Source organism: Cydia pomonella, unplaced genomic scaffold, assembly GCF_033807575.1.
Source record: "Cydia pomonella isolate Wapato2018A unplaced genomic scaffold, ilCydPomo1 PGA_scaffold_76, whole genome shotgun sequence".
Taxonomy (NCBI): Eukaryota; Metazoa; Arthropoda; class Insecta; order Lepidoptera; family Tortricidae; genus Cydia; species Cydia pomonella.
In genome coordinates, this window is record NW_026907909.1 from 57,549 (window position 1) to 83,562 (window position 26,014).

Consider the following 26,014-nt stretch of genomic DNA (forward strand, 5'->3'; position numbering starts at 1 on the left):
GTATTGACGAGCGGTCGGTCGGCGTTCAGTTATGTATGTATGTATTTACTTACAGACTGCCGTGCGGTGGTAGATTGCTACTTCGTGTTAATAAAGTCTCAATACGTTTTATCATAATTGTTTCAGAGAGCTGTCGTCAAACCACCGATGCGGCAAGCAATCTGGCTGTACAACTTGGAATATTGGAGTTGGGGTGCGGGGTAAGTAATTAATTAATTATATTATATTATTTTAACGTAAATAAGTATAATATGTACGTTAGGTTAGATAGATAGATCGATAGATTGTTTGTCCGTTTGTATCGGTACTGAAACTATGTATCGTAATCGTATCATAGAATTATTTGCGGCCCTGAAAAGGGCCTTTTTTTGTATTTGCGTCCGAGAAGGACGCACGCGGTGCGCTCGCGCGCGATACGGTAATACGTTACACGTATTACACGATATCGTCGTGTCCAGCGCCGCTTGCTTAACCTCCGAAACCGTAGAGGGTGCGGCCCTGACGCTTCAGAGCGTAGACTACGTCCATGGCGGTGACGGTCTTCCTCTTGGCGTGCTCGGTGTAGGTGACCGCGTCACGGATCACGTTCTCGAGGAACACCTTCAGGACGCCGCGGGTCTCCTCGTAGATCAGACCGGAGATACGCTTGACGCCACCTCTGCGAGCGAGACGACGGATGGCGGGCTTGGTGATACCCTGGATGTTATCACGGAGCACCTTCCTGTGGCGCTTGGCTCCTCCTTTCCCCAGGCCTTTACCTCCCTTACCGCGACCGGTCATTGCGACTTGTTAAAGATTAAACTTTTAGATAACGGAATATATAACACACGCGACACACGACTTGCGGCGCGCGTCGACACGAGTGGAATAGCTATAACCGAGTCGAGTATTTCTTTCACACCCCATTTGTTGTGAGGGTGAGTGGCCTTTCCATCCCTGTGGGGGATTTTTGGCGGTTGGTTTTCGCCTCCCGTAACAACGGGAGGGTCCTTCTGCGCTCATCTAGAGCTGTGGCTTCAATTGGCCGTGATTGGCCATGATTGGCCGTGATGGCCACTCATGAGTGCCGATCATGGCTTTGCTTTGAGGTGGCCTGTCAGCGGCTTTACGGGTTTGCGGGCTCCGTCTGGCTGCTGCGGTCTTCCTCGTCTCCTGCGGCTACTGGCACCAGTGTCCTGGGGAGCTGGCGCTGTCGGCGGTTGTCCGGGGGGCGTGCGTGGAGTGGCGCGATGCCCTGCAGATGGAGGTGTCGCGAGTGGTCGGCGCGCTCGAACATTTTGCTCGATAGTTGGCTGATGAAGGTGTCCAGGCTCTGCCATTTCAGCCCGCGCTGGATGTCAATGTTGCGCACGAAGCGGGGGGCGTTGACTATAGTGCGAAGGGCCGCATTCTCCTGCGCACGCAGTCTCTTTTTATGTGTCTCAGCCGTCATGGCGTACCAGGCGGGAGCTGCGTACGTCAGGCGGGACCGAATGTAGGTCTTGTATATCCCCAGCTTCGTGCGGCGGGGGAGGTTGCTGCAGAGCACTGGACGGAGCAGGGTGCGTGCTGTTTTCACGCGCCGGACCACTTCGTCGACGTGCGGCTTCATTGTTAGCCGCCGGTCAAGTGTCACTCCAAGGTACTTGACCTGCGGCATCCATGGCACGGCTTCTCCGAGTAGGCGAAGAGGCGGGGGGGGCTTATTGGTAAAGCCGGTTAGCAGCGCCTGCGTCTTGCCGACGTTCACCGACATCCTCCACCTGGAGAGCCAGTCGGGGAGGGCGTCAAGGGACCTCTGGAGTTTCTTCGCGGCGTGCGTAGGGTTCATGGACGCGGCGAAGAGGGCCGCGTCGTCCGCGTAGAGGCCCAGCTTGACGTCTCCCACGACCGGGAAGTCGTCGGTGTACAGCGCGTAGCAGGCAGGAGATAGGACGCTGCCCTGAGGTACGCCCGCGTGGATCGGGCGCTCCCTGGAGACTGCGTCCTCGACTGCGACTGTAAAGCGGCGCTCGGTCAGGAATGAAGCCACGACCTGAACGATGCGTCGGGGTGCTTGGGTCTTCGACAGTTTGTACACAAGCCCCTCGTGCCACACCCTGTCAAAGGCCTTTTCCATGTCTAAACAGACGGCTGCGGTGTGCTCCTTCTTGTTTAGTGCCGCCGCCATAAAGTGGAGCACTCTGGTGAGCTGCAGAGACGTGGAGTGCCCGTCGCGGAAACCGAACTGTTCCGGCCTAGGCTCGATGTAGGGCTGGAGCCGTCCCAACAGAAGCCGCTCGAACACCTTGGAGAGGGTGCTGAGCAAGGTGATCGGCCTGTAGCTCTCCGGTCTTCCTCTGTCCTTGCCTGGTTTGGGCAGCATGATCACCCGACCAAGTTTCCAGGCTGTCGGGTAGTGTCCCGAGCGCATGACCCCGTTGAACAGGCGAGTCACCGCCACTATGGAGCGTAGTGGCAGGTGACTTAGCGCCGCGTTCGGGATCGAGTCAGGGCCCGGGGCTTTCCTTGGTTTGCAGCGCCTGAGGACTCGCTGCACTTGGCCGGGTGAGAAGAAGACCGGATCTTCATCTGACTCCAGCGGTTGCTCTAGGTACCTCTCCAGGTGTTGTTCGACTTCTTGTTGATGTTCATGGTCTTGAATGGGGTTGGGCCGGAACTGGGTGCCCAAGCACTCGGCAAAGATCTCCGCCCTGTCCTCTGCCTTGTACTTGGGTTGTCCGGTCGCGTCTTTGAGCGGGCGAGTCGACTCTCGCGTCGTGCCGAGTTGTCGGCATAGACGGTGGATGGAGGGGACATCACCGCCTATGGACGCGATGTGACTCTCCCAGCTCTCCGCTGCATGGTCTCGAAGCTCCTTCTGCACTTTCCTGACGAGCGTGTTGAGTTCTGCTCGCAGTGTGGGGCATCTAGTGGTCTGCCATCTTCTCCTCAGGACGTGCTTCCGCTTTATCATGTCCAAGATCCTTTGTGGCAAGAGGGGGCGCCTCCCGTCACTCTGGATGGTGTGCGTGGCTGTGTTGAGCGCGTCCTGGATGTTGGAGGAGATGGTGTTGGCTGCTATCTCCACTTCTTCTGCTGTGGAGACCGCCATGGTCTGGGGTTTCCCCTCCATGGCTTCGGCGTATGTCTCCCAGCAGACTCGGCGTCTTGTTCTGGCGGTGAAAGCCCGGATTGGCATGTCTTCCAGGACCAGCAGTACCGGGCGGTGGTCCGACGGGAGGTCTGGGAGGACCTCCTGGTGCATGGTGGCGGCAATGCTCTTGTGGACCACAAAGTCAATAATGTCGGCGGTGCCGTGCGCGACGTCGTGACGTGTCGGCTCTTCGGGACCGGACACATCGAAGTTGTGGTCCACGGCGGCTTGGTAGATGGTGCGGCCAGCTGTGTCCTGCCTTGCAGCGTGCCACGCCGGGTGCTTGGCATTCCAGTCCCCAGCCATGATGGTCGGCATGTTGGGACTGAGAAGCTTTCGCAGGTCTGCTGTGAGGGTGCCGATGGCACTCGCTGGTCTATATATGGCGTATAGTCGGAGATCGTGGCCCGAGACTCGGATGTCGACTCCTAAGGCGTAAAAGGAGTCGAGGGGCTGGTATTCCACCGGCTGGTGGACGATGGGCCTCCGGACTATGACTGCGAGTCCCCGGTATGGCGTGCCGTTCTGCTGTACCTCGTCTTTGCGGTAGACCAGGTACCCGGGGATCTTCAGGGCAGCGTCTTCTCGCAGATGTGTTTCGGACACCAGCATCACGTCCACATCTTGCGATTTCAGGAACTCGCGGAGCAGCCCGATCTTGTAGCGCAGGCTCTGCGCGTTCCAGTATACTACACGCAGCTTAGCTAGCTCTTTGCTGCGTGGAGTGTAGGGCGGCAGTGAGCGCCTGGGCTACCGCGGCGAGCTGCGCCACTAGAGCGGCGAGGTCTGGCGTAGCGGTTGGCGCGATGCTGGTGGCTGGTGTTGGTGCTGGTGCTGGGTGTAGGGCCGCTGGTTGATGGGCTGGCGCTGGTTGAGTGTTGGTGGCGGCTTTCTTCTTCTTATTCTTCTTTTTGGCTTTCTTTGTGGAAAGGCTCGTTCCGGTATCCCCCCTTTGAGTGGGGGGGTTGGCCGGCGCCATCAGAGACGCTGGCGCCGACTCCTCCACTGTGGGCTTGGGGACTGATGCCTTGGTGATGGGGCCTGGGCGGCTCGGGACTGGGGCCGAGAGGGCAGATCTCCCAGCTTTCCAGTTTCGGGCCTCCCTCTTGTAGACCGGGCAATTTCGGCTGTTTGCCGGGTGCTCTCCTCTGCAGTTTTTGCATGTGGCCTTCTGGTCTCTAGGCCTGGTGCACTGGTAGGATTGGTGTGGCTCGGCGCATTTGACGCAGGCAGTTTGGCGGTGACATCCGTGCGAGGAGTGGCGGAACCCCTGGCAGTTGTGGCATTGTGCGGGCCCCTTCTTCCCGCGCCATGCCTCCACCTTGATTCCCCGCATGTGTAGAAGCTCTTTCACCTCGTAGACTCCCGCGTGATCTCGGGCGGGCCCCGCAAGCTGCACGAAGTATATGCAGCCCGGGCGGCCCGACCTCGCGTTTATTTGCTTGACGTATTCTGCGGGGTGTCCAAGCTTCTCTAGGGCGTTCTTCACTTCTTCCGTCGGTGTCTTGGAGGGGAGGCCCCTGACGGCCACCTTAAGCCGCTTCTCATCGTCCAGCCCGTATATGTGATATATCGGCTTAACGATGTCCGTGGTCTCCCCTTTTTCTTTGGCTGCAGCGATTGCGGCGATTGCCGCATCCTCCAACTTGGCCAGGTGCCTAATAATAAGGCGATATTCGGCCTCCGTTTGGGGCTCGAACTCCACTCCTTCTCCCCTCGGCTTGGAATGGGGTGACTCGCCGAGCTCCTCCGCGATGGCCTCCAGGGCCCTCGGCCAGTTGGGTAGTAATTCGGCGACGATGGCAGGGTATTTGGATTTTTTATTTTTTTTTCTACCCTCATCGTCGCCGCAAGGCTGCATGGCGTTATTGCTCTTTTTAACGCTACTGTTTTCATTTTTTTGGGTGCTGTCTTTTTTTTTTGATGTAACAGTATTATTATTTTTTTGTTGCAGCCTTGCTGCCGAGGTTGCGGTGCTGGCGTCTCCAGAGCCCGAGGGGAGGGCTGCGGCGTTCGCGTAGCTGTGGTCGGGTGCTGCGGGTGTTGCTGCGGGCTGCTGAGTTGCTGTCGTTGCTGACCCGGGTAAGTGGCCATCTCCTTTTTCATTGTGTTTGGGTTTGGGGCCCTTAAAAGGGCCTTTTTCTGGCTGCGGCGCGGCTTCGCGGCGGGCGCGGAGTCGCGGGTCGGTCGGCGGCGAGATGTTGTGGCACGCGCGTTTTTCTGGCTGCTTTTCTTGTGGGCTGCTTTCCGGCTTCCTCTTCATAGCCGAGGGGCGGAGGGCTGCCGGGTGATCCTCCAGGAACTGGAGGAAGTGGGCATCTTCAGGTAGCAGCTCCACTGCCTCTCCCAGGGCATGTCCCTGGAGCCTGATGTAAGCCACCATCCATGCCTCCATACCCGGAGACATGTAACCGACTTGCCCAAGACGAGCAACCAGGATACGATCACGATCCAGTTGCTCGTGGGGGGAAAGTCGGTATTGGGCTTCCCGCGGGATTGGCGAGAAGGTGCGTCCTGGGGCCGCGTCGGACGTTTTCCATTTCGTCGGGGAAACGGTGTCTGGCTCGGCGTCGGTTGTGAGGGCATCCGTAAACTCGGCGAGTTCTTCCTCTACGGAGTCGTGGTCGTCGTGTTTGGCTCGTTCGGTGTCCGTTGTGGTGATTGCTGGTGTCGGTAGTGGTTGAAACCCGCTTTCCAGGCTACCCACCTGCCCCGCGGGGGCGGGGGGGTCGGTGACTGTCGGCGGAGTTCGTGCGGGTATCTCTGGAAACCGTTGTTTCGAAGTACCCACCCGTCCCGCGGGGGTGGGGGGGTGCTTATCCCCTTCGTTCATCTTCGTTTTCTGCGGGCGGAGTCTCGCGGCGCATAGCGGTCGGTCGTGGGCCTAGCCTACGGTTCCTTTCCTAGGTGAACCGTTTGAGCGGAACCTAGGATTGGTCCCGCAACTAGGGCGACCGATGGCTGGCTTCGTTGACGCAGGCGATCCCCTCCGGCGAGAGCCGGGCGCGATCCGGCAGTTATATTTTTCTTCAGAAAAATACGGCTGTGGAAGTGCTGGTGCTAGTCGGTGCGTCCGTGCGAGTGTCCGAGGCTCTCCGCTATAACCGACCCTGGCGGTGCTGTATTTATACGCTCCACCCTATAGCGGGGAGACGGGGGACGGGGGTTATAAAATATCGGAGCACACGATGCGAACGCTTAAAATGTGATTATTTCAAAATATAAATAATTTCTCATAATATGTTATTTAAATTCTTTTTGGGTACCTACACACAGGGGATAAACTTCATATTACTATAAATAACGACGGCACAACCGGCACATGTAAAAGATCTGGCCTTATATATGTGTAGGTAGCCCTCTCTCTCTCTCTCTCTCTCTCTATTTCTCCTCTAATACAATTGTAATAATTCAGTAAATATATTTCAGAAAAGGTATACTTAAAATTTGATATTTCCATCTATATTATTAGACGGATTAGGTACCTTCTAGAAGTCATTATGAGTCTTGTTACTGCGTAAAATTAATCACGATTTTATTTATTTATATGTATTTCCAGTCTATTATAAATTCTTATAGGAAATAAGTTCGTCAATCGAATCGAATATAAATAGTCTCGTATTATTATTACATAGTTTGTAAGTATTTTATTATGTATAGGGGACCGATCGATTTAACTAAGCAAGTGTTTGTTCAAAGAAACATTTGTTAATTTTTCGAATTATGTGTGGCCCTGAAAAGGGCCTTTTGATTTGACAGAAGCTTCACGTTCGCATGTCCAAACGCAAAACGCGTGGTACAAAATAATACATATAATGTAACCTTATGCGTTCGCGCAGACTGCGTTCGGCGATTTATGCTTCGTGTCAGTTTTAGCGTGGTGGTTTAGGCACACACACATACACACAGGACGTTTAAGCACGTTCACCGCGGATCCTGCGAGCCAGCTGGATGTCCTTGGGCATGATGGTGACACGCTTGGCGTGGATGGCGCACAGGTTGGTGTCCTCGAAGAGACCGACGAGGTAAGCCTCGCTGGCCTCCTGGAGAGCCATAACGGCGGAGCTCTGGAAGCGCAGGTCGGTCTTGAAGTCCTGAGCGATCTCACGGACCAGACGCTGGAAGGGCAGCTTGCGGATCAGAAGCTCAGTGCTCTTCTGGTAGCGACGGATCTCACGTAGGGCTACGGTGCCGGGTCTGTAGCGATGGGGTTTCTTGACACCGCCGGTGGCGGGCGCACTCTTGCGGGCCGCCTTGGTGGCGAGCTGTTTGCGGGGCGCTTTACCACCGGTGGATTTACGAGCGGTCTGTTTGGTACGGGCCATTGCGAAAAATTACTACGACACGCGTGTACGTTACTTTAACGAGTCACGAGAGGGAATAAACGAAGCAACGCGTCGCCGGCGTCTTTTATGTGCTGGTCGGAAAGAGACGGAGTTAGTGTCCGTGTGAGCGAGAGGGCTATAAAATTCACATAAACGGCCCCCTCACCCCCTCTTCCTTTCTCACCATTTCGATTTGTGGTGTACAATGTCAATAAAATATTATTTAAATATTAATACATAATATTATATACACATTAATACATATATACTCGTATATATAGTTTTACATAAGAGTAGTTATTTAAAACGTAATTTAACTTCAAGAAACCTCGAACACGAACAAACCTAACTCCATTTATCAATTATTATTATTATTTTTCGTAAAAAAATAAAAAAAAAAAACTTAATCATATCAAACCTAACTCCGGGGAACCTAACTCCTCGGAACCTAACTCCGCGGAACCTAACTACGGGGAACCTAACTCCTCGGAACCTAACTCCGCGGAACCTAACTCGATCAAACCCAACTGTGTACTATAACAGAAGCACTACTATAAGTTATAAGAGAAGCATTACCTACATATATTATATTATGTTAGACATATTTATATATATGTTTAGTTTTAAAATATTTACGCGCGTCCGTGAATACATGTGTATAATAATCATAAGATTACCGCTACTACTAGCAAATTAACTTAGCTTAAAATGCTAATAATAATTGTGATTTTATACTACTGCCACTGATGATTATTTATTTATCGATCGATTGACACCGTATGGACGGCTAGAAACTTTTTATATCATATTCAGAACGTATTTGTGGCCCTGAAAAGGGCCTTTTTGTTTGTAGCACAAACCACACTCTCGCAGCGTGTCGTGTCGCAATACGAACTACCTAACCCATTACACTAAAATGTGTATTGAGAAAAGACAGACCGCACACGAGGAACGACGGACGCTTACTTGGAGCTGGTGTACTTGGTGACGGCCTTAGTGCCTTCACTGACGGCGTGCTTGGCGAGCTCACCGGGCAGCAAGAGCCTCACGGAGGTCTGCACCTCCCTGCTGGTGATGGTGGACCTCTTGTTGTAGTGAGCCAGGCGGGAGGCCTCGGCGGCGATGCGCTCGAAGATGTCGTTCACGAAAGAGTTCATGATAGACATGGCCTTGCTGGAGATACCGGTGTCGGGGTGGACCTGCTTGAGCACCTTGTATATGTAGATGGCGTAGCTCTCCTTGCGCTTATGCTTCTTCTTTTTCTTAGAGTCCGACTTGGAGATGTTCTTCTGAGCCTTGCCGGATTTCTTGGCGGCCTTACCGCTAGTCTTGGGTGGCATTATGATATAAGTAGTTAGTTAGATGCTTACAGTACGAGAGTCGAACTTGCTATGTGAAATCCGGATTTGATACCTCAATTTTTGTTAGCGCGGCGAACGGGAAATAGGGGATTAAAGATCGAGCGTCGCGCCGGCGGTATCTCGACCAATGGCGTTCGTGCATTATTAATATCGTCGGTCGGCATGGTGGGGAGTGCAAGCGCGTGTTGTTATTACACTTTATTATAACTATATTATTATTCTACCACCGGATGTACTATGTAATAATATAGTTATAATAAAGTTTAATTATCATATATATATATATTTATTCGTATGCTTAATAACCATATAATAATAAATAAATTGTCGTTTAACATTCGATATTTCTCGACGCGATAAATATCTCCAATTTAGAATATTACAAATATTCTATATTAGGATACAGTTAATCTACTTACAATTATCATTGCATTCATTGTTTCATAAATTTGATCGATCGAATGACATCATATACGTATGCGTTATATACATGAAACTTATAAACGTTATCACAGAATTATATTGTGGCCCTGAAAAGGGCCTTTTGTAACGGCCACTCGGGCGGGAATGTAACAGAGGTCCCGTGCGATAAATAAATATACACGAGACAAATGCACACATTCACCGATAGCCGGGTGTCACCGCTATAGATGTAGCCATGTAGATGAGAAGTGAAGTGCACTTAAGCCTTCTTCTCGGTCTTCTTGGGCAGGAGCACGGCCTGAATGTTAGGCAGCACACCGCCCTGGGCGATGGTCACACCGGAGAGGAGCTTGTTCAACTCCTCGTCGTTGCGGATAGCCAGCTGAAGATGTCTGGGGATGATCCTGGTCTTCTTGTTGTCGCGGGCGGCGTTACCCGCCAACTCGAGAACCTCAGCGGCCAGGTACTCCATGACGGCGGCGAGGTACACCGGGGCTCCGGCACCTACGCGCTCGGCGTAGTTACCCTTCCGTAGAAGCCTGTGGATACGTCCGACGGGGAACTGGAGTCCGGCACGGTTAGAACGGGACTTTGCCTTTCCCTTAACCTTGCCACCTTTACCGCGTCCAGACATGTTTTAAGAGATTTAAGTTTAATTTACACACACACAAAACGAGAGCACGAATGCTTGTCAGTGTAATATTAAAAAATTGGCAGGGTCGAGTAATCTGTCGATACCCCCCGTCAGGGGGGTATGAGGGGCCGCTACCGCACAATGGCTGCGGCGGCTGTCGCGGGTCGCTTCCCCACCGACTGGTGGGGTGGTCGAGTGGCCGTCATTTTGGGGACGGTGTGGGTTGCTGGTGTGGGCCAGCTCTTCGCTACCGATCGTTTATCCAACCCCACGGCCCCTAACCTGGTGATACCGTTTGAGCGGGGCCAGGTTATGGAGCCGCGGAGAAGGCGACCGGCAGCTTAGCTGGCGTGTGTGGCGTGTTGCATCCGAATGTAGTGTGGTGAGCAGTGCTTGTCAGCTACTGCTGGTGTAGAAGGGCTCGGGGCAAGTCCCGAGCCCACCTCTCCGGAGGTCTGGTGTTGTGGTGTGGCGCGATGTCCCGAAGATGGTCCAGGCCGGCGTTGTCCGCGCGGTCAAACATGACCCGCGCGAGACGCTCGACGAACTCCTCCAGGCCGCGCCACTTCAGTGTCTCGGTGAGGGCTGCGTTGCTGACGTACCGCGGGCACTTGAGGATGGTCCTCAGTGTGAGGGTCTCCTGGCGCCTCATCTTCTCCTTGTTTGACCTGGAACAGAAAGAGTACCAGGCAGGTGAAGCATAAGTCAGTCTTGATCGTACGTAAGCTTTGTACAGACCAAGCTTGGTCCGTACAGGGAGCTTACTGCAGAAGACCGGACGCAGACACATGCGAGCGACTTTCGCTCTTCGAACTGTGTCTGCGGCGTGCCGGTCCATGTTGAGCCTCCTGTCTATGGTCACCCCCAGGTATTTCACTGCGGGCGACCATGTGAGCGGCTGACCTAAAAGAGAAGGAGGATTGGGTAGGGCGGTGGCTTGCCCTGTGATGAGAGCTTGCGTTTTGCCCACATTGACTGATAGCCTCCATTTGGAGAGCCAGTCAGGAAGGGCGTCAAGCGTCGGCTGTATCTTGGATACAGCGTGCGGCATCTTAAAAGATGTCGCAAAGTAGGCGGCGTCGTCTGCGAAGAGGGCTAGCTGCGCTTGCCCAACGACAGGAATGTCGTCGGTATAGCACGCATAGCATGCGGGCGACAGGCAGCTCCCCTGCGGGACGCCAGCCTGGATGCGGCGTTCCTGCGACACCGCGCTTTCCACTTGTACGTGGAAGCGGCGGTCTGTCAGGAAGGATGCGATGACTCTCACGATGCGGCGGGGTGCTGTGGACAGAGAAAGTTTGTATATTAGACCATCGTGCCAGACTCGGTCAAAAGCTTTCTCCATGTCTAGGAGAACCGCGACTGTGAACTCCTTCTTGTTGAGCGCCGCGCCCATGTGGTGTAGGACGCGGGTGAGCTGCAGCGTCGTGGAGTGTTGAGACCTGAAACCAAATTGCTCCGGCCTGGGAGTGATGTGTGGTGAGAGGTGCCGGAGCAGCATCCTCTCAAACACCTTAGAGAGGTTGCATAGCAACGTGATTGGCCGGTAGTTCTTCGGGTCTTTTCTGTCCTTCCCTGGTTTGGGAAGGACGATGACCCGCCCGGTCTTCCAGATGTCGGGGAAGTGCCCCGACCGCAGGATCCCGTTGAACAGGCGCGCCACCGCCGCTAAGGTGTTTAGCGGCAGGTGGCGGAGCGCCATGTTTGGGATCTCGTCGGGGCCCGGCGCCTTCCTCGGGTTGCAGTGGCGTTTGATGGACGCCTGGACCTGTGAAGGAGAGAAGTACAGTGGATCATCGTGTGTCTGTACAGGCACGCTGAGATAATCTCGAACGTGCTGAACGATGTCCGCTGTGTGCTGCGGGTCGGTGTCGGGATTGGGCCTGAATTGTTGCTCAAGGCTGCGAGCGAGTATTTCCGCTCTGTCCTTGGCAGTGTACTTCAGGTACCCGTCCGTGTCGTCCAGTAGGGGCCGAATTGGTTCGGGCGCCGTGCTGAGTTGTCTGCATAACCTGTGGATGGACGGAACGTGATCAGTTATGCTGTCAATGTGTGCTTCCCAGCTTGCAGCTCTGTGCTCGCTGAGTTTGTCCCTTAACAGTCGCTCTAGACGATTGAGCTCAGCCTTGACCGACTGAGCCCTAGTCCTTTGCCACTGTTTCCTGTACCAGCGCTTTTTCTCCAAAAGCGCTTGGAGCGGCCTTGGGAGAGGGGTGCGCCGGTCCGTCTGCGGGATCGTGCGGCCTGCCACTGTGAGGGCCGCCTTGATGTCCTCCGTGATTGTTGCTGCTGCTGCGTTGACCTCTTCTGCGGTCGAGATGGGACCTGTACGGGGAGTGTTTACCATGGCTTCTGAGAAAGCCGTCCAGTCGTAGCGGCGTCCAGGTCCTTTGGTGAGTCTCGTCGTCGGCTGGTCTGCGATGGTCAAGAGCACCGGCCTGTGGTCGGATGAGAGATCGTGAAATACCTCGTGCCGCATAAGGGCATTGACTCCGCGTGAAATCGCGAAGTCGATGGTGGTACCTCTGCGGTACACATCGGAGTCGTGGTAGTGGGTGGGCTCGTACGGCCCGGCCGCTACGAGATCCAGGTCCTCCACGATCCGGTAGATGATGTCCCCCGGAGGGGAGTGCGCGGAGGAGTTCCAAGCGGGATGCTCGGCGTTGAAGTCCCCGGCCAGGATGGTCGGCACGGGGGAGTCCACCAGGAGCTGCTGTAGGTCGGCTTGCATCTCTGCTATCCGGCAGTATCCGCAAGGCCTGTAGATAGCAAACAGGCCTTGCGGATGGGTGGCATTATGATATAAGTAGTTAGTTAGATGCTTACAGTACGAGAGTCGAACTTGCTATGTGAAATCCGGATTTGATACCTCAATTTTTGTTAGCGCGGCGAACGGGAAATAGGGGATTAAAGATCGAGCGTCGCGCCGGCGGTATCTCGACCAATGGCGTTCGTGCATTATTAATATCGTCGGTCGGCATGGTGGGGAGTGCAAGCGCGTGTTGTTATTACACTTTATTATAACTATATTATTATTCTACCACCGGATGTACTATGTAATAATATAGTTATAATAAAGTTTAATTATCATATATATATATATTTATTCGTATGCTTAATAACCATATAATAATAAATAAATTGTCGTTTAACATTCGATATTTCTCGACGCGATAAATATCTCCAATTTAGAATATTACAAATATTCTATATTAGGATACAGTTAATCTACTTACAATTATCATTGCATTCATTGTTTCATAAATTTGATCGATCGAATGACATCATATACGTATGCGTTATATACATGAAACTTATAAACGTTATCACAGAATTATATTGTGGCCCTGAAAAGGGCCTTTTGTAACGGCCACTCGGGCGGGAATGTAACAGAGGTCCCGTGCGATAAATAAATATACACGAGACAAATGCACACATTCACCGATAGCCGGGTGTCACCGCTATAGATGTAGCCATGTAGATGAGAAGTGAAGTGCACTTAAGCCTTCTTCTCGGTCTTCTTGGGCAGGAGCACGGCCTGAATGTTAGGCAGCACACCGCCCTGGGCGATGGTCACACCGGAGAGGAGCTTGTTCAACTCCTCGTCGTTGCGGATAGCCAGCTGAAGATGTCTGGGGATGATCCTGGTCTTCTTGTTGTCGCGGGCGGCGTTACCCGCCAACTCGAGAACCTCAGCGGCCAGGTACTCCATGACGGCGGCGAGGTACACCGGGGCTCCGGCACCTACGCGCTCGGCGTAGTTACCCTTCCGTAGAAGCCTGTGGATACGTCCGACGGGGAACTGGAGTCCGGCACGGTTAGAACGGGACTTTGCCTTTCCCTTAACCTTGCCACCTTTACCGCGTCCAGACATGTTTTAAGAGATTTAAGTTTAATTTACACACACACAAAACGAGAGCACGAATGCTTGTCAGTGTAATATTAAAAAATTGGCTTTTTTTTTTTTTTTTTTTTTTTTTGGGGATTATTATAGGAATTTAGAGGGTTTCCTCTACCATATCCTAAGGATGACGCCGGGATGTCCCGGAGGGACATCCCGGGGGAAAAAAGGGTTGCCTGTATCCTGAAGGGACACAGGTCTTTAGCCTCTGTAGAGGGTGTTAGTTTGTAGTCTGTAAGTCATGGTGATTAAACTATGTTAGTTGTCTGTCTGTTGTGGAGGGAGAGCGAGAGTAGGGCACGTTAGAACCTGAAGCATGGACGGTGCTAAGTATTAGCTAGAGCGACCGCCCCTGCAGCCATTCCTTGCGATGTGTTGGCCTGCAAATCAAATATTAGGGGTGCACCCACTCTGGAATTATTTTTAAATGATTTTTCTATATTTTTGATGTGTAGTATGGCTGCCATTGCGTCTACGTCCGTCATGTTAGTCAGGTCTATTTTTATGAGGCAGTCGGGTGGGAAAGTTTCTTTGCGGGGTGGGTCGTCCTTTAGTCTTGTCGTAATGTCGTCGTCTGGGTCCGTCAGTACGTGTTTTGGTCTGCGTCTGCCCCTTTTGGGGTCTTGTCTGGGTATGTAGTCAACTGTTTCTGTGATTAGGGGGTTGGAGTGGTGGGGAGCTCGGTCAAAATATCTCCTTGAGGCTAGTTGAAAGAAACTTTGAACAGATTGTAGGTTTAAATCGTGGTGCAGATCGTCATTCCTCATGAACCATTGTGCGTCAACCGCCCTTCTCAGGAAACGATTTTGTAATGTCTGGAGTGTTTTGAGCTTTGGCTTAGATGCGTGGGCAAATACTACACAGGCGTATGAGAAAACCGGGCGTACGCAAGTTTTATATAATGTTATTTTCCCTCTAATACTCATGTTACTCTTGTGGTTTAAGAGCGGGTGTAAGCGACCCATTATGAATGCTGCTCTGTCTCTTACTGTTTTAATGTGCTTGTGGAAGTTGAGGCGAGCATCCAGAGTGACACCCAGATACTTCGCACTCTCGTTCCACTGGATTGGTTTGTTGAACAATTTTATGTTTTTATAAGTGTTTTGGGTGTTCTGATGGCCGCGGCCCCCCTTTCTAGAAAAGAGGACCGCGACACTTTTATCTGGATTCACCTCAATCCTCCATCGGTCAAACCAGTCCCCAAGGGAGTCCGCCGCTCGCTGGAGGAGTGAGGTGAGCATGGTTGGGGATCTAGATGATGTGTAGAACGCCGTGTCGTCCGCAAACAATGCATAATGGACACCTTGGACTTTTGGCATGTCGTTCACATACAGGGAGAACAGCGTGGGGGAAAGTACCGACCCCTGTGGCACGCCCGCCTTCACGGGATGAAAGGGCGAGAGAGACCCCTCCACTCTATAGCCAAAGCTTCGATCAGTCAAAAAGTCTCTGATGATGTGCAAGAGACGATTTGGCACACCAAGTCTGTTTAACTTGCATAGCAAGCCGGTGTGCCAGACTTTATCGAAAGCCTTGGCCACATCCAGGAAGACTGCTCCTGTGGGGGTGGGTCTCTTCCGCTCCGTCAACCCGCGAAGAATGTGTTCTGTTATTCTATGGACTTGATGAATGCAGGAGTGGCCGGCCCTGAACCCAAACTGCTCACGCTGCAGGATGTCGTGTGTATTTAAGTACTCTAGCATTCTGCTGAGGACACAGCGCTCATATAATTTGCCCATGATGTTAAGTAGACTGATTGGCCTATAGCTGGAGGGAATGTTGCTGGGTTTCCCTGGCTTGGGGATGCCAATAACGACTGCCACTTTCCACGCAGCCGGAAAGTGGCAGCCGCCAAGAGCCGCATTATATATTTTTAGTAACATGTGTATTAGAGGGTCCGGAAGAAGTTTATAAAGTCTGTTAGGTATGCCGTCAAGACCTGGAGCTTTCTTGGGTTTTAACTTTTTGATTAATGTTTTTAGTTCCATGAAAGATATCGGCCTGAGAGGGGGGTCAGTTGATGCCTCGTTTAAAATCTCCTCCACTTCTTCTTCAACGAGGGGGATGTGGTCTGGGTCATTTGGTTCCCTCCCGGGAGAACACTGTTCTTCTAAACTTACAGCCAGGCACTCAGCTTTCTCGGTGTCCGTAAAAGCTGGTAGATGGGAGTCAGGGTTGACAAGTGGAGGCATTGACGCTATAGTGTCTGCTTTGAGAGATCTGGCCAGTTGCCAATAAGCTTGGTGTCCTGGCCTGATCTCCCCAAGCAAGTTATTCCACCTGTCCTCCCTGAACACCTTTAGTTGTTCCTTAATGTGTCTTTGCAATCTGTTTACTATATTCTTGTTCTCTCGAGAGGGAAAGCGATCGTATTCTTTTAGGGCAATATTTTTGTCTTTTATTAGGTTAGTTATCTCCAGGGGGAGTTGCCAGCGTCTGTCGTCATCCGCTGGAACTTCCCTAGAGCAGTTTTTTATGACGCTTTGAAAACCCTTTGTTATATTGGAAATTGTTTCCTCTATCTCGTTTTTAGTGGATAGGGGAGAGTTGATTATGTTAAGGAGAGGACAGTCATCCCTAGCCAGTTCCACCCCCACGTTTGCCCAGTTCACCACCTTTATGGTGGCTTCTGGATCCGTCGGGGGAGGGCCCAGCCTGAGGATCACTGGCCTGTGATCGGAATCTAGAATATGTGCCACTTCCACAGAGCGCATCCTGAGGGAAACGCCCCTTAGGAGTGCCACATCCAGGATGTCGGGGAGGAAATCGTCTTGTACGGGATAGTGGGTGGGTTCTAGGGGTGATATTATGTCTATTGGTGGGTCGGAGTTCTGTAGGAGTTGGTATAACTGCCTGCCATTACCATTATTCAGCCTGCAATTCCATTGGACGTGCTTGGCATTGAGATCGCCGGCCACTATGACCGACTCGCCCATACCAAACACGGCCTCCAGGTCCTGCAGGATGAGATTTTTGGTGGCAGGCTGATAGGCCGAAACGATAGTAATTGGAACATGTCCTGTAAATGCTATTTTGCACGCGGAGACTTCTAGGTTAGTTAGGTTTGGAGAAGGAATAGAGGAGCAGTGTAGTTCTTTTTTGTAATAGATTAGAGTACCCCCCTTCAGGTTACCTATTCTATCATTTCTGACAATTTTGTAGTTGGCTATGCTGGGGTTTCTGTGGGATGGTTTGAGGAAGGTCTCCTGGACCAGGAGAACATCTAATTGAAGTGCTTTCATGGCCCCGGAGAGCTCCTCTTTTTTACCACGTATACCATTTATGTTATAAAAACCTATGTTAAGTGATTTGGGTTTACGTCTGCTAGTGGGCGTACAATCCATTTTGGTTTTGGCACAAGTTTTTTATGTTTGAAAGAAGATTGGCATGTTGAGCCATAGCTAATAACTGTTGAGCTGTGGAGCTCGCGTTGCGGATCTTCGACGCCAGCAGACAGACCTCGCCAATGTCTAGGGCATTGGCGATGTCCATCACTAGCTGAAGGTCCGCCTCGGGGTCACCACTTGGGACAGGGATGTGGGAGAAATGTGGCGGTAACGGGGGTGGATAGGCTGGTCGATTCCGTGGATTGCTGTGATGCAGGTGAGACACATTGTGGTGTGATGATGAGAGTGGTATTGAAGAGGTTTTATGCTGGGGAGGAGTTAGTTGCTGTGAGGATGGGTTGCTGGTCTGGTGATTGGGTGAGGACAGATTGTTTTGTATGTGTTGGTTTTGGTGTTGGTAGGTGGGCCGGGTTTTTCCCCAGGGGATATTGTTTGGAATGTGCCCTGCTGTGGAGTTTTGGCGCTGTGATAGGGGCTTAGGCTGTGATTGGATGGGGGTTGGCTGACGGTGTTTTGGTAGAACCGGAAAATTCGCCTTGGTTCCCTCTACCTCAGGCTGCGAGAGATCGAAAGAAGGCTGATTCGCAGGTGAGATTTGGTTTGGTCGGGGTTTTTTGGGGTTATTATTACGAGTATTGCTCCTTCTGCGGCGAGGGTTAATATTTTTAAGGGGTGGGGCTGCCGGGCAGATTGATGCGTTCGCCGAATGGGTACCACCACACAGAACGCATGTGGTTATAAATTTACCGGTGGCAGGGTCAGGTTTCCTGTCACAGTTGGATGTGAGGTGACCCCCAGGGCATTTTACACATCTGGGTGGCATTTGACAATAATTGGCCGTGTGGCCGTACCTCTGGCATCTCTGGCATTGGGCCACTCTTCTGCTTTTGTGTGGGGGTTCTATCTTGAGGCCACTCAGGCCACATACATGTTGAATGTCGAAGATTTTTTTCCCTTTGTTAGTGAGCTCTAGGACTACCTTTACTGCATTAAAAGGTTCGCGCTTGTCCTTTGGACCTTTTAGCATCCTTGTAACTTCTATGACGGGTAGGTCTTGGCTAATTAGGTCATGTTTGATGTCGGCGAGGTCAATGCTTACAGGGAGTCCGAGGATTACCACCCTCAGTTTCCTCTGCCTACCAGTGGGGCGGGAGTGAAAGCCTCCCTTTAAGAGTTTGCGCCAGCCTCTGTACTGGTCGGGGGTCTGTGTGTCTATGAAAAGGATGGCTTCCTTTGTATATTTGTTTATTCCTACGTGTGAGCGCAGAAAGCCGAGTTTTTTGTTATTGGCCTCTTTTGATAGGGTGGCCCACCTGTTGGGGTCATATACTACTAAAGAGGGGGGGAGTCTGGGCTTGCGTTTGGGTTGGCCTTCATTGTCTTCTTCGGCGTCTTCGTCTGAATAATCATCGAAGTCATCATTGTCTTCGTCAAGTGAGTCACAGTCCTCATCATCATATACTAGCTCCATTTCCTGGGTATTTGGGGGTTGGGGTGATTTTCGGGCTAGTGGTTGGTGATGTATTTGGGTCGCATCAAGGGAGCGGGTTGGTTGTGAGAGAGGCAGTTTATCTTGCGGGAGATGACTATATCTATTTTGTGACAGAGGTATGGTGGTGGGTTGATGTTGGGATGGAGGGGGGGATCCTGATGAACCTGATGTCCTCTTTTTTCTCCTATTTTTCTTTGGCTTGACCTGCTCGAAGTCGTCGTCTGATTTGAGGGAAGTGTATTCTATGTCAGTACCGCTGTCTGTATTTGATAGCTGGTCTTTGGCATTTTTGTCGTAAGATGAATTTGATGAATACGCAACGCCGGTTATAATATTATATATTTCTTCCGTTCTAGGGGAACGCGATCTGGACCTGGGGGTCTGTCCTTCATTGTGGGGGGAGGTCACTCTACTATAGGGGTGGGGGCGGGAGGCCTCGCTTCCGCGGCGTGGTGTGAGAGAATGCGAACGAGCGCGCTGGTCGCCGCGGGAGCGCGCCTCTATGTCACGGCGTCTGTTTTCTGAATTGGTGGAGGAACTGTTTTTTGGGTCAGTGAAAGTGTCGGTGATTTTTAAGGAATTGGTGCTTAGAGTGGGTGTAACCCTACCTTTATTTGATGACGTGTCCGAGTTGAAGTTTTTAGCGAATGGCTGCTGAGGATGCCGCTCCTGCGGTGCCGCTGGGGGCCGAGATGGTGCTGAGGTGGAGGCGCCATCTACTTCAGTGACAGGGGTCGCTACCGCGATTTTAGCTTTATATTCAAGCCATTGCTTGTGAAGGTGGGGACAATACGAGTCCACGAATCCGTCCATGACTTCCGTACGGTTTGCCATTGTAGTGAGTCGCTCTCCCCCAGTACGCCGTACCGGGGGGATTGGGGGGGGGGGGGATGGGGGTATACACTAAAGTATCAATGGTGTTAAAGAGTCACTATCTCTGGTATACACACTAGTACACGGTAAGGCGGCACAGGTTTAGAGTCACTGTCTCAATTTAAGGCGAATCACTGCAATCCTGCGATAAGCACGCGGAGCGGGGCTACAACGCGGCAATAACACTATCCGAAACAAGGCCGGTCACTATGGGTTAGCGAACATATTTCGCGGAGCGCACAGCGCGTGCGCTCGACGCGGTGGTCACGGGCGGAATCCTTCTTAAAAAAGATTTAAAAAATTGGCACAGCGCCCCTAAGATTATATAGGTTCACGGAGTGCGCTGTTAGTGGGGATACAACGAGCCGACATAACACGAGCCCGATCGACCAATCAACGCCCCGCGAGCAAGAGCACGATTTAGATAGAGATAAAATGTTTGAAACGATTGATTGATTGTTTGAAATCTAAGACTTTAAATAAATAAATAAATTAATTAATTAATTAATTAATATAAAATTTTGTTGGTTATACTAACGGGTGTGTGTTTATTCACGTTCGTGTGTAAATAAATTTATGAAAACCTAACATAATATGTATTATATTGAGATCATAATGATAATAATCATATCATATCATATTGAGACTTTTCCAAATGTCTGTTTGTTTACAGATGTATTTTTGTGTTAAGAGTTGCTTATAAGACACTTGATTTAAGATCGAGTTGTTTGTTTGTTTCTTTATTTATTTATTTGATTTATTTTGATCGATCGACTCGTGTATGTGCTTGTTGCAATGAAACAGAGGCGATGAACCCTTGAATACATTTGTTAGCCCTGAAAAGGGCTTTTTGATGTGCGTTTAACGCGCACAGGCGTATGACGTGAGTCGAGAAGAGGCGACACGTCGTCGTATAATAATATATAGCAACGACAATCAACATCTCCTCTAACAACATATCACTACAGTCACGCACGACCGATGTAAGAACGACGACGACGACGACAACGCGCTCGCAGTCTTACTTCTTCGCGGCAGCCTTCTTAGCGGCGGGCTTCGCTTTGGGAGCGGCCGCAGCTTTCTTGGGCTTGGGAGCTTTAGGCTTCTTGGTCGGCGGCTTCGCGGTCTTCTTGGCCTTGGGCGCGGCGGCGCTCTTGCCCTTGGCGGGGGTGGATGGTTTCTTCGCGGCGGGCTTCTTCTTGGCGGCGGCGGCCTTCTTGTCTTTTGTGGCGGCCTTAGGCTTGGCCGGGGACGCGGCGGCCTTCTTCGCCTTAGCCGGCTTAGCTGCGGCGGGCTTCTTAGCGGCGGCTGAAGATTTAGCGGTAGATTTCTTGGCCGCAGCGGGCTTCTTGCCGGTTGACGATGACTTTGACTCCAGTTTGAACGAGCCGGACGCGCCCTTGCCTTTGGTCTGAATCAGTGCGCCGGATTCGACTGCGCTCTTCAGATATTTTCTGATGAACGGCGCCAGCTTCTCGGCGTCGACCTTGTACTGGGCGGCGATGTATTTCTTGATAGCCTGCAGGGACGAACCGCTTCTCTCCTTCAACTCCTTGATGGCGCTGTTAACCATCTCCGAGGTCTTGGGGTGGGTGGGCTTCGCCTTAGGCTTCTTAGCGCCTGCGGAGGCGGACGCCTTCGGTTTCTTCGCGGGCGTCGCCGGGGCTGGAGCGTCGGCAGCAACTGCGGTATCGGCCATATTTAATGTCGAAATAAGCAAATAAGTTGTTACAAACACAAATTAGTAAATCGCACGAACTGCGCAAAGAGAACAGCGGACGCGTGTAAGCGGAGCGCTGCGCTGGCGAGTACTAAACACGCCTATGGGGGCGCCACCGATTATATATGTCCTACGGCTTAACCGTAACGCAGACCCTTATGTCGCGGGACGTTTTCTCGTAATAACACTTCCAACTTTTCACTTACTCGTTTATGATTAAACTAAATTTATAGTCAATTATATTATAATGATTATAATAAAATTGCACATATATATTCTTTATGAATTGATATATGTATTTTTATAACATTTATATTATTTGGAACGCCGATAAACGAATGGGAGAACTTTACTTTTGGTATTATAGGTTGCGGACACCTCGGGTCAGTTTAAAAACTGATTTTTTTTAATTAAAATCACATTTAACGGTATTATGTGTTTTCCAGTTAAAAGCGAAGATACCATAGATGGATCTGACACAATAACAACATTATGAAATTGTCATTATAATGTTATTTTGACTTGTTGTATTCACTGTCGTAAAACAGCCGTACCGCGACTTTGATTGCCTACGTTCACTGGTTTGCTCTCTGCTGGTATCGATGTAAAACAGGGATAGGTAATTTATATTATGTTTAAATATTATTCTATTATTTATATCGATATATCGTAATAATGATAAACACATTCACGCCGCGTATATTATTGTAATTCGTTTAGTTAAATATATATATCTCTCTCTTCTACGAGGATCGTACAGCGACACTCGTAAATGACGGGCATGGTAGGGACTCGTGTCGTGTAAGGTCGTAGGTATTTTAGTTAAAATTTTTTTTTTTTTTAACATATTATGATGATCCGACTGACTGCCGATATTAAAACAACAACAATCTATATAAATTATTTTAAATTAAGTATACAATTTTGATCATAAAGATTATTAATTATGTTTAGATAGGTAGGTAAGTAAGTAAGTATATATACATACATAATATATTCATCATAGGAACATTCGCGATAGCGTTTATATACACAACAGAAGACGAAACCCAACATTTTTCTAGTCCAGTCTATTTACCACCTTCAGGAGGGGGTGAGGTCAGGTGTGAGTGGGTGCGGGGAATGTGGGTGTCCCTGTCTGTTTTTTGCAATATTTGCGAATCCTTTACCTAATTGGACAGTGCATCCTAGTCGGTAGTTATCAGTAGATGGCCGATTAGTTCAGGTCGGGCAGGGTCAAGTGAGAGAGTCGGTCACGGGTGAATCGCGGGTAAAATAAAATATGTGTGATTGTTTGTTTGTTTGTTTTTATTAAGTGGTTGTTGGACGATTGTGACTGATGGTGTTACATATTATTAGTAGTAAAACTAAGTGTGTGAGCGTGTGACAAATAAATTGATCCAGTGTTGTGCGGTGCAGTGCAGTGCAGTGCAGTGCAGGGCATGATTTTAATATTTGAAAACGTGAGTACCCAATGATAACATAATTAAATGTTAAGTTAGGTTAGGTTATGTAGTTATGCTAGTGTCTTGTCTGAGGAGTCTATGGAGTCGGGAAGTCGGGAGAGAAGAGAAAAAAAAAATAAGAATAATGTATGAAATGAATGAATGAACCTATCTGTGCGGTGCGAGAGAAGAATGATAAAGGAGAAGAGAATGGAGCATTTTAATTCGATCAATATATATATATGATATATGAATTGTTTCGAGTATCATAGACGGACGGACGGACGGACGGACGGACGGACGGACACGCGTAAAGCAAGACGTACAATCCGATCGTATATACATAGATAGATATATACCTACTCGTACACATAGATTGCGCATGACTGATTTTATGCATTTATTTATGTAGAAATGTTCATGAATATTATAATATGCAAGTTTCCGCAACTTGCATGATATAATATTTATTAATTTATTTATGGAATTTAGGGTAACACATTTTGTCTAATTTCAATACATAATATGTAAGTATTGACGAGCGGTCGGTCGGCGTTCAGTTATGTATGTATGTATTTACTTACAGACTGCCGTGCGGTGGTAGATTGCTACTTCGTGTTAATAAAGTCTCAATACGTTTTATCATAATTGTTTCAGAGAGCTGTCGTCAAACCACCGATGCGGCAAGCAATCTGGCTGTACAACTTGGAATATTGGAGTTGGGGTGCGGGGTAAGTAATTAATTAATTATATTATATTATTTTAACGTAAATAAGTATAATATGTACGTTAGGTTAGATAGATAGATCGATAGATTGTTTGTCCGTTTGTATCGGTACTGAAACTATGTATCGTAATCGTATCATAGAATTATTTGCGGCCCTGAAAAGGGCCTTTTTTTGTATTTGCGTCCGAGAAGGACGCACGCGGTGCGCTCGCGCGCGATACGGTAATACGTTACACGTATTACACGATATCGTCGTGTCCAGCGCCGCTTGCTTAACCTCCGAAACCGTAGAGGGTGCGGCCCTGACGCTTCAGAGCGTAGACTACGTCCATGGCGGTGACGGTCTTCCTCTTGGCGTGCTCGGTGTAGGTGACCGCGTCACGGATCACGTTCTCGAGGAACACCTTCAGGACGCCGCGGGTCTCCTCGTAGATCAGACCGGAGATACGCTTGACGCCACCTCTGCGAGCGAGACGACGGATGGCGGGCTTGGTGATACCCTGGATGTTATCACGGAGCACCTTCCTGTGGCGCTTGGCTCCTCCTTTCCCCAGGCCTTTACCTCCCTTACCGCGACCGGTCATTGCGACTTGTTAAAGATTAAACTTTTAGATAACGGAATATATAACACACGCGACACACGACTTGCGGCGCGCGTCGACACGAGTGGAATAGCTATAACCGACCCTGGCGGTGCTGTATTTATACGCTCCACCCTATAGCGGGGAGACGGGGGACGGGGGTTATAAAATATCGGAGCACACGATGCGAACGCTTAAAATGTGATTATTTCAAAATATAAATAATTTCTCATAATATGTTATTTAAATTCTTTTTGGGTACCTACACACAGGGGATAAACTTCATATTACTATAAATAACGACGGCACAACCGGCACATGTAAAAGATCTGGCCTTATATATGTGTAGGTAGCCCTCTCTCTCTCTCTCTCTCTCTCTATTTCTCCTCTAATACAATTGTAATAATTCAGTAAATATATTTCAGAAAAGGTATACTTAAAATTTGATATTTCCATCTATATTATTAGACGGATTAGGTACCTTCTAGAAGTCATTATGAGTCTTGTTACTGCGTAAAATTAATCACGATTTTATTTATTTATATGTATTTCCAGTCTATTATAAATTCTTATAGGAAATAAGTTCGTCAATCGAATCGAATATAAATAGTCTCGTATTATTATTACATAGTTTGTAAGTATTTTATTATGTATAGGGGACCGATCGATTTAACTAAGCAAGTGTTTGTTCAAAGAAACATTTGTTAATTTTTCGAATTATGTGTGGCCCTGAAAAGGGCCTTTTGATTTGACAGAAGCTTCACGTTCGCATGTCCAAACGCAAAACGCGTGGTACAAAATAATACATATAATGTAACCTTATGCGTTCGCGCAGACTGCGTTCGGCGATTTATGCTTCGTGTCAGTTTTAGCGTGGTGGTTTAGGCACACACACATACACACAGGACGTTTAAGCACGTTCACCGCGGATCCTGCGAGCCAGCTGGATGTCCTTGGGCATGATGGTGACACGCTTGGCGTGGATGGCGCACAGGTTGGTGTCCTCGAAGAGACCGACGAGGTAAGCCTCGCTGGCCTCCTGGAGAGCCATAACGGCGGAGCTCTGGAAGCGCAGGTCGGTCTTGAAGTCCTGAGCGATCTCACGGACCAGACGCTGGAAGGGCAGCTTGCGGATCAGAAGCTCAGTGCTCTTCTGGTAGCGACGGATCTCACGTAGGGCTACGGTGCCGGGTCTGTAGCGATGGGGTTTCTTGACACCGCCGGTGGCGGGCGCACTCTTGCGGGCCGCCTTGGTGGCGAGCTGTTTGCGGGGCGCTTTACCACCGGTGGATTTACGAGCGGTCTGTTTGGTACGGGCCATTGCGAAAAATTACTACGACACGCGTGTACGTTACTTTAACGAGTCACGAGAGGGAATAAACGAAGCAACGCGTCGCCGGCGTCTTTTATGTGCTGGTCGGAAAGAGACGGAGTTAGTGTCCGTGTGAGCGAGAGGGCTATAAAATTCACATAAACGGCCCCCTCACCCCCTCTTCCTTTCTCACCATTTCGATTTGTGGTGTACAATGTCAATAAAATATTATTTAAATATTAATACATAATATTATATACACATTAATACATATATACTCGTATATATAGTTTTACATAAGAGTAGTTATTTAAAACGTAATTTAACTTCAAGAAACCTCGAACACGAACAAACCTAACTCCATTTATCAATTATTATTATTATTTTTCGTAAAAAAATAAAAAAAAAAAACTTAATCATATCAAACCTAACTCCGGGGAACCTAACTCCTCGGAACCTAACTCCGCGGAACCTAACTACGGGGAACCTAACTCCTCGGAACCTAACTCCGCGGAACCTAACTCGATCAAACCCAACTGTGTACTATAACAGAAGCACTACTATAAGTTATAAGAGAAGCATTACCTACATATATTATATTATGTTAGACATATTTATATATATGTTTAGTTTTAAAATATTTACGCGCGTCCGTGAATACATGTGTATAATAATCATAAGATTACCGCTACTACTAGCAAATTAACTTAGCTTAAAATGCTAATAATAATTGTGATTTTATACTACTGCCACTGATG

At 49.6% G+C, this 26,014-nt stretch overlaps 6 protein-coding genes across 7 annotated transcripts; all 6 read right to left on the reverse strand.

Moving 5' to 3' along the window:
- Nucleotides 1-6,848: 6,848 nt before the first annotated feature.
- Nucleotides 6,849-25,836, reverse strand: LOC133534248 (histone H3). Of its 2 annotated transcripts, XM_061873344.1 has the most exons (3): nucleotides 25,759-25,836; nucleotides 25,684-25,728; nucleotides 6,849-7,873 (listed from the first exon to the last, which is right to left on the reverse strand). In XM_061873344.1, exon 3 carries the CDS (start codon nucleotides 7,438-7,440, stop codon nucleotides 7,030-7,032), a length of 411 nt encoding a protein of 136 aa, XP_061729328.1. In that variant the 5' UTR covers nucleotides 7,441-7,873; nucleotides 25,684-25,728; nucleotides 25,759-25,836; the 3' UTR covers nucleotides 6,849-7,029. The 2 variants fall into 2 exon arrangements, with proteins under 2 accessions (XP_061729328.1, XP_061729327.1); XM_061873343.1 differs by lacking the exons at nucleotides 25,684-25,728; nucleotides 25,759-25,836 and adding an exon at nucleotides 7,934-8,119 and having other exon boundaries at nucleotides 6,849-7,903.
- On the reverse strand, nucleotides 8,261-9,027 carry LOC133534250 (histone H2B). The gene has a single exon (XM_061873346.1). The coding sequence runs from the start codon at nucleotides 8,778-8,780 to the stop codon at nucleotides 8,403-8,405; it is 378 nt and encodes a 125-aa protein (XP_061729330.1). The 5' UTR covers nucleotides 8,781-9,027; the 3' UTR covers nucleotides 8,261-8,402.
- On the reverse strand, nucleotides 9,390-9,881 carry LOC133534256 (histone H2A). Its single transcript, XM_061873353.1, has one exon. The coding sequence runs from the start codon at nucleotides 9,856-9,858 to the stop codon at nucleotides 9,484-9,486; it is 375 nt and encodes a 124-aa protein (XP_061729337.1). The 5' UTR covers nucleotides 9,859-9,881; the 3' UTR covers nucleotides 9,390-9,483.
- On the reverse strand, nucleotides 13,264-13,852 carry LOC133534257 (histone H2A). The gene has a single exon (XM_061873354.1). The coding sequence runs from the start codon at nucleotides 13,730-13,732 to the stop codon at nucleotides 13,358-13,360; it is 375 nt and encodes a 124-aa protein (XP_061729338.1). The 5' UTR covers nucleotides 13,733-13,852; the 3' UTR covers nucleotides 13,264-13,357.
- LOC133534245 (histone H1B-like) lies at nucleotides 20,300-21,327 on the reverse strand. Its single transcript, XM_061873339.1, has one exon. The coding sequence runs from the start codon at nucleotides 21,168-21,170 to the stop codon at nucleotides 20,493-20,495; it is 678 nt and encodes a 225-aa protein (XP_061729323.1). The 5' UTR covers nucleotides 21,171-21,327; the 3' UTR covers nucleotides 20,300-20,492.
- On the reverse strand, nucleotides 23,026-25,690 carry LOC133534259 (histone H3-like). The gene is made up of 2 exons (XM_061873356.1): nucleotides 24,917-25,690; nucleotides 23,026-23,952 (listed from the first exon to the last, which is right to left on the reverse strand). Exons 1-2 carry the CDS (start codon nucleotides 25,263-25,265, stop codon nucleotides 23,636-23,638), a joined length of 666 nt encoding a protein of 221 aa, XP_061729340.1. The 5' UTR covers nucleotides 25,266-25,690; the 3' UTR covers nucleotides 23,026-23,635.
- Nucleotides 25,837-26,014: the final 178 nt, after the last annotated feature.

Excerpts from the sequence above, each read along its gene's own strand:
- LOC133534248 (XM_061873344.1), bottom strand. The coding sequence starts at position 7,440 with ATGGCCCGTACCAAACAGACCGCTCGTAAATCCACCGGTGGTAAAGCG.
- LOC133534250 (XM_061873346.1), bottom strand. The coding sequence starts at position 8,780 with ATGCCACCCAAGACTAGCGGTAAGGCCGCCAAGAAATCCGGCAAGGCT.
- LOC133534256 (XM_061873353.1), bottom strand. The coding sequence starts at position 9,858 with ATGTCTGGACGCGGTAAAGGTGGCAAGGTTAAGGGAAAGGCAAAGTCC.
- LOC133534257 (XM_061873354.1), bottom strand. The coding sequence starts at position 13,732 with ATGTCTGGACGCGGTAAAGGTGGCAAGGTTAAGGGAAAGGCAAAGTCC.
- LOC133534245 (XM_061873339.1), bottom strand. The coding sequence starts at position 21,170 with ATGGCCGATACCGCAGTTGCTGCCGACGCTCCAGCCCCGGCGACGCCC.
- LOC133534259 (XM_061873356.1), bottom strand. The coding sequence starts at position 25,265 with ATGGCCCGTACCAAACAGACCGCTCGTAAATCCACCGGTGGTAAAGCG. Across the intron at positions 23,953-24,916 it reads GTGCGCCATCCACGCCAAGC|TCGCAATGACCGGTCGCGGT; the intron begins GTGTCACCATCA and ends ATCTTTAACAAG.